This window comes from Leucopleurus acutus, assembly GCF_964270905.1.
Source record: "Leucopleurus acutus genome assembly, chromosome: 6".
NCBI classification, from domain to species: Eukaryota; Metazoa; Chordata; class Mammalia; order Artiodactyla; family Delphinidae; genus Leucopleurus; species Leucopleurus acutus.
In genome coordinates, this window is record NC_139149.1 from 108014636 (window position 1) to 108030822 (window position 16187).

At 39.5% G+C, this 16187-nt stretch overlaps 1 protein-coding gene across 3 annotated transcripts in view; it reads right to left on the reverse strand.

Moving 5' to 3' along the window:
• Positions 1-6204: 6204 nt before the first annotated feature.
• SPHKAP (SPHK1 interactor, AKAP domain containing) overlaps positions 6205-16187 on the reverse strand; it is a gene marked incomplete at both ends in the record, with an annotated part of 129347 nt that continues 119364 nt past the window's right edge. For all 3 annotated transcript variants that reach the window (XM_082841138.1, XM_082841137.1, XM_082841136.1), the window contains 2 exons: positions 6205-6348; positions 15933-16117. In XM_082841138.1, the coding sequence (XP_082697264.1) occupies positions 6205-6348; positions 15933-16117 (329 nt within the window). The remainder of the gene's footprint in view (positions 6349-15932; positions 16118-16187) is intronic.

The following is a 16187-nucleotide window of genomic DNA, read 5'->3' on the forward strand; positions in this document are numbered from 1 at the left end:
TCCCGTTGTTTGAAAGAGTAGGCGATAGTAACCTTCACAAAGGGCATACGTGACCACGGAGAAGAATCCAGTGCACTGAAAACTAGAGGCCCTCCTGGTATCATCCGTCTTTATTCTATCTCAGCAAATGGTGATTTGATTCATTCTGCTTTCCTCTGTAAGAAGGAAAACAGAATGTATGCTCCTACGTTATCTGTGCCACGTGCTACTGTTTGTGATGTGACAGAGAAGGAAGGGTTGTGTGTGTATAAGGATTTGGGCCAGGGGTTCAGCTCAGACACAACACAATCTGCTGTGAAACAATCTTTGCACCTGGGTTTTGTGGCGCTCAGAGCATCATGGTAGAATCTGGAGTTCCTGCAACATTCTGTACCAGAAACAGGCAGAGCAGGGAGTAAAGTAGAAAAAGGGACAGAGTTCAACAAAGCAGTGGGAACCTTCCAAAGGCAAACAAATAATTGTTGATACATATTAAATGAAAAGCCATTCTGAAGGACAGAAGGGGAAGAAATAGGAAGGAGATATGAAAACTGAAAAGAAGTGAAACTGGATATGAGTCTTTGAAGGGGCATTTCTGAGGGGATTATTTCAGGAAATGAAGAATTTAAGTGGTCAAAGGATTCTTGCAACAATAACAGTGGATTAGCACTTATTTTGTTTGAGCACAGACAGTATTTCTTGATAGGAAGGGAGGTCCAAAGATTCTTCCTCCTGTGCATTTTGTTCAGATCTGTCTGCACTCAATTGGCCTTCAAGTCTTGCTGATAATGTCCTGGATATCACTTAAATTCATCCCCAAACCACAGAAGGAAAACATTCTCCTTTCTGTGATCAAATGTTCTAATGCAACTAAAATAAAAGGCAAGTATTTTTAGAAAGTTTCACTTGCATGAGTCCAAAAGTAATTTTATAAAAAGTCTTGAGACTCTTAATAAACCAGGTCTCTGGAAAACTAAGGAAAACATTAAAGTAAAATTGTGTTTCTTGAACTAATGGTTGAACATCACTAGATGTAAACCAAAGCCTCAGTTACCCAAGGCCCGTTAGCTTTATCAGTTCAATTAGACATCTGCCTTGGACAAGGCGTTGTGATAGAGACTCTGACCAAATCCACAGGTGAGTTAAAGATGGCTCCATCCTCAAAGAGCATACAGTCATCTATGGAGACACAGGTATTCAACTTACCATGCTAGAAGGCAGATGGCGATGTGCTAGTACAGGGAATGGTTAACCTGGGAGGCCTGGGTGCTCACACCCTGCACACCTCTTCCTAAAAGAGGTCTGTTTTCAGGTCTTGCCTTTGACTGGCTCCTAGGAGTTGAGCTCTGAGCCTCGGACTCATGGACGCCCCCTTTGTACACAAAGACCCTCCGAATTTCCATTCTTTGTCTCATAAATGATTAGCTGAAATATTTGCACCCACTGATCAATTAGAGCAAAACGCTTGTTAACCAAACTTTAGTTAAGTTTCTCCCCTTTCTCCAGGCTGCTGAAATTTAACCCATCCTCAGCTCGGTCCAGCATACAGCCTCTCCTTCAAGAGCCCCTTTGGGAATAGGCTGAGCCCAGGATAACATGTTCTCTGATCTACTGTCCCATCGTGCCCGCCACCTGCACTGGTTCACCTTGTTCATCTCACTTTCCACACCTGGTTCTCTCTAGTCCTTTACTCTGCTCTGTGAAAGAAAACCGCTTTTTTGCCAACCCCCGAGACACTCTTAGATCTCACAGCTGGAGCTTATCTTTACAATAGACACCAGTCCTCCTTCCTTCCTGCTGCAACAGTCCCTTTCCCCTTCTTGTAATAATCCTTTCCAATAAAGTCTCTCCTTATGAATGTCCAGAGTTTGTTTATTTCTTTTTATTTATTATTATTTCTGGCTGCGCCAATGCGGCTTCCCCGACCAAGGATCGAACCACTGAACCACCAGGGAATTCCCAGAGTCTTATTTTTATTTGACATTGTCCTCTGGCTGACTGGAGAATCCTTTACCTAAGCATATCCCAGCCTTCTTATTAGTGAATAAAATAAAGTGCTCAGGAATCTCAATACTTTCTTTCTATAAAATCTAATACTTTTTGAGATTGAATATGTTTTTATTTATGTGGGCTGGTGTTTATAATGAGTGTTCTTGTTTGCAAGCATAATTATCCTATAGAAAAAAGAAAATATATTTGTTTTATTGTCTAAGTTTCTGAATATCGGTACACACACACGCTTATAGTCTCATACATAAATTAATCTCAATAAAATCATTTTGATTTTAAGAGATGCATTGTGATTTTTACCGGATATGACTTTGTACTTGGAAAACATCAGATTGTAATTAAAATATTGACACAATTGTTCAGCTATATCTACGCTATCGTCCAGTTTTCATATAGATATTAGGAAAACAGACTCCACTTTTGCCACTCATTGTTTTAAGCATTGTAGGGATGATTTAGGTTCTCTGTATTTTCGTTCTCCCTTTTGGAAAATCACCATAAAAATTGCAATTAATGAAACTGTTGAGAATAGTAGATGTGTTATTATCCTTACTGTTAATTACCTGAATAACATTCCTTTTTTTGCTATACAATATATCCTTGTCGTAATAACTTCTATTGAGAACACTGGTCAAAGAACACTGGTCCATTTACTTCTAAGACTGAAAATTTACCTCTAGTTTACTTGCATCTAGGTTGGTTTACCCCAGGTCTGTAGACTCCTTTTTGTCTTCTGACTAGTTCTCCTGTTGTTAAGACTTACTGTAAAGGCCACAGACCATCAGTCTTGGGAGGGTAGGGGGAAAATGCCTGGTTCTCATGTTCCTACTGGGGTTCTCCACACTAGGGGCTACAGAGACGTCGTCCTTTACCTTAACTCCTCCTAGAGCCTCAGGCTCTGCCTCTTCAAGGCATTATTTACACTAAAGGTCCTCAACCTGTGGTGATTTTGCCCCACAGGAAATGCTATATTAGGAGAATTTTAGAGGCCCGTGAGGGGGAGTTACTAAACATCCTACAATGCTCAGGACAGATCCCCACAACAAAGAATTATCCAGCCCCACATGCCAGTAGTGCTAAGATTGAGAAATGTTGATTTACATAAATATTACTGATCCTAACTAACTTAGTCAAAGAATATTTTCTTTTTTCATTTGTTAGTTCACTTTATTATTCATTCAACAAATATTTATTGAGTCCTATGTGCCAAACACTCTTCCAAATGCTTGGGATACACATTATTTACACAATGGACAAAATTAAATTTCTTCACCCACTGTGCCTAGGTGGCAGCATGCCTCAATACAGTGGGGTGAAATATTCTGCTAAGTGGTGTTCCTGCTATCAGTTTTGCACAAGATAACCCAATGTCCACAGAACAGAAAAAGTAAGTTTTAAAAGTCAAATTTAAAAAATATTAGTCCTTTGCTACCTTCAACTGTAACTTAGCCATCTACAAAGCTCCCAATAATTTGGCCTTTCTTAGCTCTTAGCCTTACTCTTTTTTTTTTTTAACATCTTTATTGGAGTATAATTGCTTTACAATGGTGTGTTACTTTCTGCTTTATAACAAAGTGAATCAGCTATACATATACATATATCCCCATATCTCCTCCCTCTTGTGTCTCCCTCCCACCCTCCCTATCCCACCCCTCTAGGTGGTCACAAAGCATGGAGCTGATCTTCCTGTGCTATGCAGCTGCTACCCACTAGCTATCTATTTTACATTTGGTAGTGTATATATGTCCATACCACTGTCTCACTTTGTCCCAGCTTACCCTTCCCCCTCCCCATGTCCTCAAGTCCATTCTCTGCGTCTGTGTCTTTATTCTTGTCCCGCCCCTAGGTTCTTCAGAACCATTTTTTTGTTTGTTTTAGATTCCATATATAGGTGTTAGCATACAGTATTTGTTTTTCTCCTTCTGACTTACTTCACTCTGTATGACAGACTCTAGGTCCATCCACCTCACTACAAATGACTCAATTTCATTTCTTTTTATGGCTGAGTAATATCCCATTGTATATATGTGCCACATCTTCTTTATCCATTCATCTGTCAATGGACACTTAGGTTGCTTCCATGTCCTGGCTATAGTAAATAGAGCCACAATGATGACTGTGGTACATGACTCTTTTTGAATTATGGTTTTCTCAACGTATATGCCCGGTAGTGGGATTTCTGGTTGTATGGTAGTTCTATTTTTAGTTTTTTAAGGAACTTCCATACTGTTCTCCATAGTGGCTGTATCAATTTACATTCCCACCAACAGTGCAAGAGGGTTCCCGTTTCTCCACACCCTCTCCAGCATTATTGTTTGTAGATTTTTTGATGATGGCCATTCAAAGAATATTTTCGTATTCAAAAATTGAAAGTGGAACTGTAACACTTGTCTAAGGGATAAATCTACCTTCACCCAATTTCACCGTGACTATTTTTTTCTCTGAGGCGCTTAAGCTCTTGGAGAAAAAATGATCAACCATTTGGCAACAAAAATTTATTGATTAGTTTGCAACTTTAGGTACAACAAATATAATTTCATCACATGATTACAATTCAGTATTTGTGCTTTGTAGGATAAGTAAACATTCATTTGAGCACAACAAAAATCTACACAGAATATTCTGGGGTTGTGGAAAAAATAAACATATCCTTTTCCATTTAATACCATGAAGAACTTTCAGTTTGAGATGGTGGATAAATGTTAAGATTTGACATTTGTTTAATGTGTCAAATTAAACATACAATCTAAATTTGGACTATTTTTAATAATAAATGCCTAAAGAGTCCTGGAAAGGATTCCTGGCGTTGGTGGTAGGGAGGAAATAGAGTTTCCAATGAAGCTTTCTTGACATTTCAAGAAATGTCAATTTCTTGTCAATGTGGATGACACACAAGGCCAGCATTGATGGGGTGGGGTCTTGTTCACATTTAAAATTACTTCACAATCTTAAAAATAGTGTAAGAGCATAGTATCTCAGGAAATCTTTAATAACCACTTTCTTTGATCAAGAAGAGAAAAGCCAGTCTAGCTCATTTAGTTGAAGGTAAAGAAGACTTACTGGGGAGAAGTTAGATACCTTTATTTTTCAAAAGAGTAAATCCCTGTTTTTAAAATACTTAAATGTGATAATACTTTCTTTCTCTCAAATTAAATGCTAGTATCCTTAAATCAGGAAGTCTATGATCCTAACTGGTTATGTCGAATCCTGCATCCATCATTATAAATGTCATAAGACTAGCAAGTCTGCCATACGGGTACTTTTATAATGAAACCACAGAGCTCAAGAGTCAATATATGACTTAAGACAATAATCTCTTCATATTTTATGAACCTCTAAGGTTAACTCAATATATTATTTAAGATAACAATCTCTTCATAATTTACAATAAAAATAAAAGGAAAGTTTAGATTTTATATAATTTAATATACAAGCAGATTTTATCTCAAAAGATGCTCTTTTGTAAGAAAGCTTCTTCCCTCTGGGTAAGAGTTCTGTAATCATTTTACTCATGTAATATATAGAAGGAAACAAGACAATCTTTGATCTTTCTCTCAGCTGAACACAATCGTTTTCTGATTAGCTAGGAACCCAGATATTATTGGGAGATGTGGAATATTTATCAGTGGGCTGTAGTGAATAAATGAAATCACCTTGGTAGGGGACACTGATAATACTCTTGCATTTCTGTTAATAACCACTGATAATGGTCTGAAGCTGGAAAGCTTTTATATCAAAGTTTTGGAAATGTTTTGCCCATATCTTAAGTATTTACCTGGGCTGACAGACCCCTTAATCTGCTCAAAAGAGTAAAATAAACATTACAGCAGAGTTTATAAAATGATTTTGACCAGTGACTTTGTTTCCAGTCGATTCACATAATTGGAGACATTGCATAACATTTTATATTATTAAAAATATGTAAGTGCAACTTTCCTGGAGTTTGGGCCTAGTTATAAGTTTTTCATTTGGGCCCATTAAAATTCTGTTTTTTTTCCAGCCATTCTAATACAAGCTCCTTTGAACTTACCCACCAGTTGTATTGATTTGTACAGACTGGTATTTTGCTTTTCCTCAGATTTATTCGATGTGCAGCAGACTTGAACAGCAGATTTTTTCATAGCTCTGTTAATGTGATGTTTTGAGAAAATTTAGAGCAAACCACTGTGATCTAAGCTGGAATGAAGGAAGGGGTACCCTAAAGGCAGAGCCGCCTTATCCCAGTTCCAAGAGCCAGTCAAAGAGACTCGGGGTCCCATCCTTCTGCTCCTCACGCATTTTGTAGTACTGAACAACTGCATGAAAGATATCTCCCACTTTCCAGGCCTTCTGATGAACCAGCTGCACGACATCTAGAAACTAAAGTAAAGCACAGGGTTAGGCTCACATATCACAGAGGGTCCTCAAAGTTATATTGTTCAAACGCTCTTCCAAAGCCAGTGGCTCTCCAGGTTATTTTTTAATATCTCTAGTGACAGCACACTATATTCTAGGACAGTCTATTTTCTTTTTAGACAGTTCAGATAATTAGCGAGTTCTTTCAACTGAACTGAAATGTTCCTCACAGCAGTTGCCATCCTTCGATTTTGGGAGACTACATGGAATTCTTCTTGCCACGGTCTATCTTTTAGATATTTGAAGAGTTTCCTCAGATCTGCTTTCCTCGGGGTTGGACTCTCTCTAACAGGACTGTAGAGCATGGTTCCCAGTCCCTTCTGTCGGTGTCACAGATAAATTCTCATTGGATGTATACATTTAGGCCAAATAAACTGTGTTACACTTTTGGGTAGGGTTATTTACTGGTTCCTCAGTCCATCTTGAACATTGCCCTCCCTCTTCATCAAGTTTCGAGAGACACTGGCTTTCCATTGGAACAGGAAAAGCAAAGATTGAGGAAACATCTTAGATTCGTCACCTGGTTAATGGTGCCAGCTTCAGTTGGCCACAACGTAGAAAGTTTATGACTACAGGTGCATTGTGAGTTGGGGGTGGGAAGGTGGGAAAAGCATTATAGATGGTTCCCTTCGTGAAACCGTGGGATGAAGCCCAGAATGAAGGCTTCTCAAACTCCTTAGTCAGATACGTATAAAGCAAACTAATGATTATAAGAGCCCAAACCTGCAGGAAGTATCTACTTTCATGCATGTTATCTCATTTAATTCGGTCAACAACCCTGTAAAGCAGGCATTTAACGATGAAAAACTGTGGGTTTGTGAGATGAAAAGTTGGCAGTAGGATGCATGGTCTTCTAACACTCCAGCCCAAAGCTCTGTCTACTATTGCACCCCATGCATTTTGATCGTAGGAGAATAAGCCATTGATATTTATTTGGAACACTGGGAGAAAGGATAAGCTGGGAATCCAGTATCATTTAATGAGGAAGAAAAACCTATTTGTTACAAAAGATGAGGGCTGTAGTTTAGTTACTATTTCTTCAATGTTTCCTTCTAGAATGTCTTTCCTCTGCTCATTTCGCATTTGTTCAGACTCTCAAGATCAGCCGGAAAGTGGAATGCTAACTTTTTTCATTATAAATGTCATAAGACTAGCAAGTCTGCCATACGGGTACTTTTATAATGAAACCACAGAGCTCAAGAGTCAATATATGACTTAAGACAATAATCTCTTCATATTTTATGAACCTCCAAGGTTAACTCAATATATTATTTAAGATAACAATCTCTTCATAATTTACAATAAAAATAAAATGAAAGTTTAGATTTTATATAATTTAATATACAAGCAGATTTTATCTCAAAAGATGCTCTTTTGTAAGAAAGCTTCTTCCCTTTGGGTAAGAGTTCTGTAATCATTTTACTCATGTAATATATAGAAGGAAACAAGACAATCTTTGATCTTTCTCTCTCTCAGCTGAACACCAATCGTTTCCTGATTAGCTAGGAACCCAGATATTATTGGGAGATGTTTTCCTCCCCGCTCTTCAGTTTGCATTTGCTAATTCATTTCAATTGCTGAGAAGTTGTCTTATAGAGAGCTACTACTAAATTACGTTTCTTCTCCCAGCTGTGGCGGCACCAACTACTGCACAGTTACAGAAATCAGTGCCTTATTGTACTCACTCGCCTTGTGTTGGCTTAATCAGAAAAAAGCAATGCTCTAGGCTGGAAAATAAAACGCTTAACTTTTAATACATGGAAACATAAACATCATCTAAAAGATGATGTAAAAAAGGAGACCAATGGGAAGCCGATGGCAACCATATTACAGAGAGTAAATCTCCCAGGAAAGGACATCGTCTTAGCCACCTCTTTATGTCTAGTGTCTGCACCTAATAGGGGCTCAATAAATATTTGCAGAATGACAAAAGGGATGAACAACCAAATGTGAGTCAAATGCATCAAATGCATTCAAAAAGATCAAGAAGGCTATTTGAAATATGGAGTGACATCCAGAATCATTGAAGACGGACCTTGTCTAAATATTCATTCTTGAGTTTTATATAATGTATTTGCACATATATAGTTAAAAATTAGCATGCACATCTTGGGGCTTCTTACTCAATAATTTTCTACTGATAGGATGCTCCAAAAAATGATTGGGGGGCCATGGATCTAGGCAAAGGCTGGGCAGAGCCTAGTCTGGTGCAATGGTAGTAGGCAAGGAGGAGAGTCAAAGCTGGTCATGCGACAGGTGTCTCATCACACTGTGCCTGGGAGTGGGCATGTGTATTGTGGGGGTAAGGTGCCTAGGACCTCTCTTCACTGGTCACTGTAACAGCCATGGAAGCTCCATCAGTCTCAGTGATAGAATTTCAGAGACTATTAGTTGTCTGGTTTCCCTCAAAATTCTGCCTAGCTTTCTGTCTGTTAGATCTGAAATTTTAGACAGCTTAATCCTTTAGGTTAAGGCTTTGCTCAAAACACAAATACCCTCAGAAAGGGGAACATTACAGGTGATTACTAGTAATTTACAGAGAGGCGTAAAAATAATTTTGTGAGCTGTTACTTGTTTCTTGGTGTGTATGAAAGATCCCAGGCATGTTTTCTATTGGACAAAGTGGTAAAAACATAAGGCCTCAGGAAAAGGGGGAGAAAGGCTAGGATGTCTTTGCATGATTTGGTTAATCAGACTTTCCCAGCTCTTACTGGAAGTCTAGAAATTAGATGCTCCTAGTGGAGAGGACTTGAACATCAAGTTTCTGAGGTCTCACTGAGAGAGGCTCATAATTCATTGGCTTCAAGATTTCCCTCCAGGGTCATAAGTGGTCTTAGGCTAGACTCATCCCTTGAGGGCATTTGCTCTTCCTTAACATGTCTTATAAAAGAAACAGTCAATATAAAGTAAACAGAAACAGAAAATTAGCCTTAGCACTTTTCTTTTTTCTTTCTATACACACTGGTTCACTGGGCCACCATCTTATTCCCAACTTTTATCTCGCAGGTATTGCTCTGAGAAAGAATCAAAATTCTAGAGCCGATGCCAATACTGGCTAAACCTTTCCCAGAAGGCTGTCTGCTTCAGACCTTTCTGGAAGCCCAAGATTAGCTACTTTCCATCTATTTGGGGCTTGCTGAAGCAGGGTCTCCCACTGTGGTGATGACCATAACATGTTGTTGACTGGCCAAAGTTGTCAAAGTGCCCTGTCACCTAGGCCACTCTGTCAGTAGTTTGTCGAATGGTCACACACTAGAATCTGTCTCATGATTTCTAAATCCAGGCAATATCCCAATAAAGCAATTTTTAAAAATGATCTGGCCCCACTAAATATAGCATGCTTTTAGGCCATGATGACTTCATCTCAGACATCGAGACCTTGAACCATCTGTGGGGCTGATGAGCAGGGAAGGTCTTACACTTTCTTTTCTTCCTTCATTTAAAAAAAAATTCTAGACAAAAATGAAGCTAAGATTGTGAAGAAACCAGAAAAGGACATTTCCAGCTCATTACTACAGCCTTGAAAAACTGCATTCTATTTAGCAGCTGGTTCTAGATCTTTCACTGTATCTGTCCATGTTTTTGACTTGGGAATTTCATAATCAGCTTTATTGTGTCAGAGATCTGAGTTTTTCTTTCCAATTTCCAATTTTCATTTCCTGCTGTTTCACAAACAATAATAATTAGGTTCCCTTCCTAGGTATCATAGTTGGCATTTCCATGAACAAATGTTTCGTCTTAGGTAACTAGAAGAATTTCTATCCTGTGATGGTATATCACTGGTAGACTCATTTGAAGAAAAGTATCACATGGTAGATGCCTTGTATATTCTCAGGTGCATTTACTAAATTAGATTAATTGTTTACCAAATCATATGGTGGAATCTATGGGAGTTGTTGCAAGTCGTATGGGTTTTTGAAAACATTCAACTTAGATTTCTGAAAGCAGATACCTTCTTTTGCTCCAAGGTGAATTCTACTTGATTAAGCACAAGTGAGCTGGTCTTTATATTGCTCCTGCAATTATGGCCTGTAGAGTCGTGATTCTCAGCCTTGGTTGTACCCTAGAACCCCCAGGGACTTCGAGAAAACCCCAAAGCCTGGGTTTCATCGCAAGAGGAGAGTCTGATTTAATTGGCTCACCCACTGTGGTCTATAAGAGCTCGCCAGGTGATTCTCGCACACACTGAATTTGAGAACAATGACAAAATATTCAGTTCAAGGCAGACAGTTTCTTACATTCACAAATGAAGAGACAATATCTATTATGGACTGAATGTTTGTGTCCCCCCCCTTCCCCACTCCCATTCATAGATTGAAGCCCTAAGACACAAATATGATGGCATTAAGAGGTGGGGGCCTTTGGGAGATAATTAGATTTAGATAAGGTCATGGGGATGGGGCTCCCATGGTGGGATTTATGCCGTTATAAGAAGAGGAAGAGATGCCAGAGCTCTCTCTCTGCCACATGAGGGCACAGAGAGGAGGAAGCCCATCACCAGGAAATGCATCTGCTGGCATCTTGATCTCAGACTTCCTAGCCTTCAGAACTGTGCGAAATAAAATGTCTGCTGTTCAAGCCACTCTCTATGGTGTTTTTTTTGTTTATCATTATTTTATTTTATTTATTTATTTTTTTAACATCTTTATTGGAGTATAATTGCTTTACAATGGTATATTAGTTTCAGCTTCACAACAAAATGAATCAGTTATATATATACATATGTTCCCATATCTCTTCCCGCTTGCGTCTCCCTCCCTCCCACCCTCCCTATCCCACCCCTCCAGGCGGTCACAAAGCACCGAGCTGATCTCCCTGTGCTATGCGGCTGCTTCCCACTAGCTATCTACCTTACGTTTGGTAGTGTATATATGGTGTTTTGTTAGAGCAGCCTGAGCTAAGACAGTTATCTAATTCTTCCTTATTTTTCCTTCCTTTGTCATGTATTTTTTCCAAAACTGAGACTTAAAGTGTAGTATTTTGGGGAAAGTTAGGTTAACAGTAAATGCCATCAACGTTTTCTCTCTCATTCTCTTCCCACTGCTTTGCATATGGAAAAGAATAAGAAATTAAAGGCGAGGCCACTCCTCTCCTGACTCCCACTTTCTTAGGAAGGTAAGTTTACATCTGTTTCCTCTTTGCACATTCTGTTCTATGCACTGCCTTCAAGAAAAGGAAGTAATTCTCAAAATGAGCTTAAAGATGAGAAAGGCACCTGATTTATTGCGAGGCCAGTCATCAGCCCATTCTAGCTCACAGAAGCTCATTGAATTTAAACAGAAGTAAAAGAGCTAGAGAAAATAATGCTTTGGCTTCAAAAAAGCAGAACAGGGCTTCCCTGGTGGCGCAGTGGTTGGGAGTCCGCCTGCCGATGCAGGGGACACGGGTTTGTGCCCCGGTCCGGGGAGATCCCACATGCCGCGGAGCGGCTGGGCCCGTGAGCCATGGCCGCTGAGCCTGCGCGTCCGGAGCTTGTGCTCCGCAATGGGAAAGGCCACAACAGTGAGAGGCCCATGTACCGCAAAAAAAAAAAAAAAAAAAGCAGAACAATTAGCTAGTTGATATCTGTTTTTAAAAACAATTGCTCTCAAGATTCCCCCCATCCCTGCTTTGAATTAAGTAGATTAAATTTAATTGATGTCAAGGTCATTGTGAATTAAATTCACAAACTGTTTTAGATTTTCAGGTGTTGGAATTCTCAGCAGTCTTTCCTCTGGAATTTAGCATACTTTAAAGTCACCTCAAATTCTGCCACTCCTTCAAGATATTTCTTATGGAAGGGAGTCTCAAATTTTGGTGTTCGTTAGCATCACTGTACTTGAGTAAAGTTGTTAAAAATGCATATCTCTGGGCCCCACTCTTAGAAAGTGAGTTCCAAGAAGGGGTCTAGGAATATGAATGGTAAGTAAGGGTCCCAGGTGACTCTGTGCATTTGGCTCATGGCCACAGGGTGAGAAGTACCGTTTCAGCGTGCTTCTCGTTTTCCTTGTCCAGAATAAGCTCCCATCACTTTCACATCTGGTCTTTACAACCTCAGCCTCTTGGTTTATGTTCTCCCTATCTTGGGTCCTTCCTAGACTGGAATGTGAACTCCAAAAGGGTAGGATATTTTGTCTCTCTTGTTCCCCGTGTCCCCAGAGCCTAGAACAGTGGCTGGAATATTGTACATATTCGATAAACTTTTCATGAATGTTCCGAATGTACGACATTCAAGTGGACTTGGAATTTTAATGATTAGACAGAACACTAAAAGAGAAAGCTTGAAAAGGTGTCATTTATCAGAGAGGAGTGACAGTACAGTGGGCACCCAGAATGTTTGGAATTTGCCTTTTGAATAGAAATAAGGCTGGAGGTAGTTATAAGCTGACATTAGGTGCCCTTTAACTCCAAGGCCAAGTTCACCGGCAGTGGTGGGAAGGATGAGCTGCTTCAGTATTCATTCATGATATCCTCTGTCATTTTAGCTCATGCTTGAGACCACCATCAAGGGAGGTGTGTTGGCTAAATTAGTTTATCCAAAAAATTCAGAATTTACACAGATAGGGACTCAGGGTATGTATCTGTGAACGGTGTTTCATACTCTAGTGACAGTGGGGGAATGTCATTGCTGAACTTAACAGAGACGTTTCTTTAATCTTCTCCAAGCCAATGAGGAGCTAATGAGACACTGCTGCTCTCAAGTGACACAGCCTCCTCGGTAGGAAGCCACAATCTCTCTTCCACACCACTTGAAAATGGCCACTTAACTTCCTGGCTAATTTAAAAACAATCAGAATGAGGTCTTCAAATGTGTTATCGGTAAAAGAAAGGATGTCAAAATTTTACATAACGGTTTGCTTTATTTCACCAGTTCTGTCATAGAACTGGGCACAGGCAAGTGCCCTTTTATGGAGAAGCCACTATGTGTAGAGAACCCTAACTGACTCGGGGAAAAACTGTTAGAAGATTCAGTCCATAAAATTACATTACTTGGAAATAACCTCCTTGAACTGATGCTAAACAGGAGTGAAACATCATTAATGTTTATCTTGATAACACTAGTGGAACATTTATATTCTCAGAAAAAATAGTTATGAGCAAAGACAGGCATCCTCTTTGAGAACTGAAAATCAGTGGGGATAAATAAATATTGTGTCAAAGCATGATGTACATAATTAAGGTGTTAATGACATATTCCTTGTCCTTTCATCTAAGGGGAATTTATGAGACATATATTCACATAGAGTGTTACGTTGTTTCTTCAAAATGGTGGATTGTATAAAAATCTACTCCATTAAGAGACCATCTGAAAATGCACCAGGTAATGCTTTTATTCAGGGAGAGGCTTGAGATACATTTGGAAACCAAACTGCCTTTCATTTTTCCAGGAAACTGAGAATGTACTCTGGCTGAGAATGTTCTTGTTCTCCTCCCCATGGCAGGGGGTCTTGGGATTGTGTATGGCAGGAGGGAGGGGTCAAAAGTGAAGTGCTCTTTCACTGCATCCTTTGCACTAGGCAGGCTGGATGGTAAGGTGGAAGGAGAACTTATTAAATAGCAAACCACTCATCACCTTGCAAATAAAGGTATGCCAAGCATAGGATCGTATCTAGATCCAGAGAGCATAGAGCTGTAGGCAGTTCTAGGCCTGAAGAGAAATATGAATTACTGGCTAGAGAGAGAGGCTGAAGTGGAAGAGGGCATGGAAAATAAACTAGGTCTCCTTCTCGATTTTTTTCAGTAGTCAATCCCATTGGCTGGGGATGCAGACATATATACGCTGATCTAATTACCATGTGCCTGAGCAAAAGGTAGAGGACCTTTAATTTCAGGCTGTAGGATTCTGGCAGTGAGGGTTAAAATGCAGTTACACATTTTAAAAAGTCTAGATTGTAACTCAAAGGCAATCTAACTTGAGAGAGATGCACTACTGACAGGTATCTGTGGAGAAAGTGGGGTTCTACCACTAAGCTCAAATATCACTATCTGAGGACTCTCTCATGGACTAGCTTTTGAGTACTGAGTTGCTCATCAGTAAAAAAGGGACAATAATATCCATTCTGCTCTTTTCACAGCGTTGTTGACAAACAAGTATAATGAGTATGTGGAAGTTACTATAAGACATTGAAGAAGGCACAGTGGCAGTGATAGGCAGTATCCTGAAGCAGCTTCCAAGATTTTCTGCCCTTATCCTCAGTACCATGAATAGAATGAGATAATTATGCCCTTATTATGTTATCTTAAATGGCAAAAGGGATTCTTCAGTTAATTTTGAGTCAATCAAAAGGGAGGCTATCTGGTGAACCTAATCTAAATGAATCCATTAAAAGCAGAGAGTTTTCTCTGGCTAGTGGCAGAAGAAGTAAGAGAGACTGACAGCATGAGAGCATGAAGGGACTGTGTGACAAGAAATTGGGCAGCTTCTAGAAGCTGAGAGTGGACCTCAGCCAATAGTCAGCAAGGAAATGGGGACTTAAGTCCTACAACCACAGGAACTCAGTTAGGACAACAACCCTAACAAGCTCGGAAGCTCATTTCTCTCTACAGTTTCCAGATAAGTGCCCAGCCAGGCTGACATGTTGATTTCTGCCTTGTAAGTCCCTCAGTAGAGAGCATGGAAGTCGCCCAAACTTCTGACAACAGAGCTGGGTATTGTTGTTTTAAGTTAGTAAATTTGTGACAGTTTGTTACACAGAAATAGAAAACCAATATAGCAACATTATTATTAATTTGAATTTTTTAAAAACATACTTTTAAATTATGGAAAATTGAGCTTGAAGACGTTGGTAGATGGATTCTTGCTTTAATCTTAATAACTGAGATTCTACAAGAGTAAATGTCTGGTCTTAGAGAAAGGGAGTTAGAGTTGCTATTAATTTAGATGTTGGCTAGGGATCTATTTCTTAGCTTTATATTTCTAGGTGGAGAAAATAATGAGAAAGCCCATCCAATGCAAATCTGTCCCATAGGGAATTAAAAATGCCTTCTCTTTGACGCCATGCCATAGTTTAATTATCAGGGTGGCCTCACATTGCTGATTATTGGCTGAGGTCCACTCTCAGCTTCTAGAAGCTGCCCAATTTCTTGTCATGCGGTCCCTTCATGCTCTCATGCTGTCAGTCTCTCTTACTTCTGCCACGAGCCAGAGAAAACTCTCTGCTTTTAATGGGTTCATTCGATTAGATTAGGTTCACCAGATAGCCTCCCTTTTGATTGACTTAAAATTAACTGAAGAATCCTTTTTGCATTTCCTTCTCTACTTTTTATTTAAATGAATGTTATGAAGAGGTTGGTTCCAGAGTGAGGAAACACACACAAAAATAAGACTCTTAGAAAACTATCCTGTCTCCTCAATTTACTTTCTCATCATCACCAACTAGCTAAGACAAACTGACGGTCAAAGAATTATCATGATTATATTTATGCAGGTGGAAGGTTTCAAAGTTCTAATCACAATTTTAAGGTGAAAAGTCAAGGAAAAAATTTAAATGGGTTAACTGGGCATTTACTGAGTTTTAAGCAGGGATAAAACACAAAGCCTTATGGTATACAAACAGGGAACACGGTACCTTTTCAATTCTGTTTTCTTGAGATTTCTTAAAGTAGATAGTGGGGATCCCGAGTTCAGAGGCAGCTATCCACTGCAGAGTGGCTCGAAGCTCAGTGTCAGGACATTCTGGCTCCAGGTCAAAGTTGATCACCAGCAGGCTCCCCTGGTGGCTGGCCTTTCCCACTGGCATTCCAGAGGCACGTTCTGAATACAGACACAACTGCCTTACTATACTTTCCATACGAAGATCACAGGCAAATTGTGTCTCAAAATT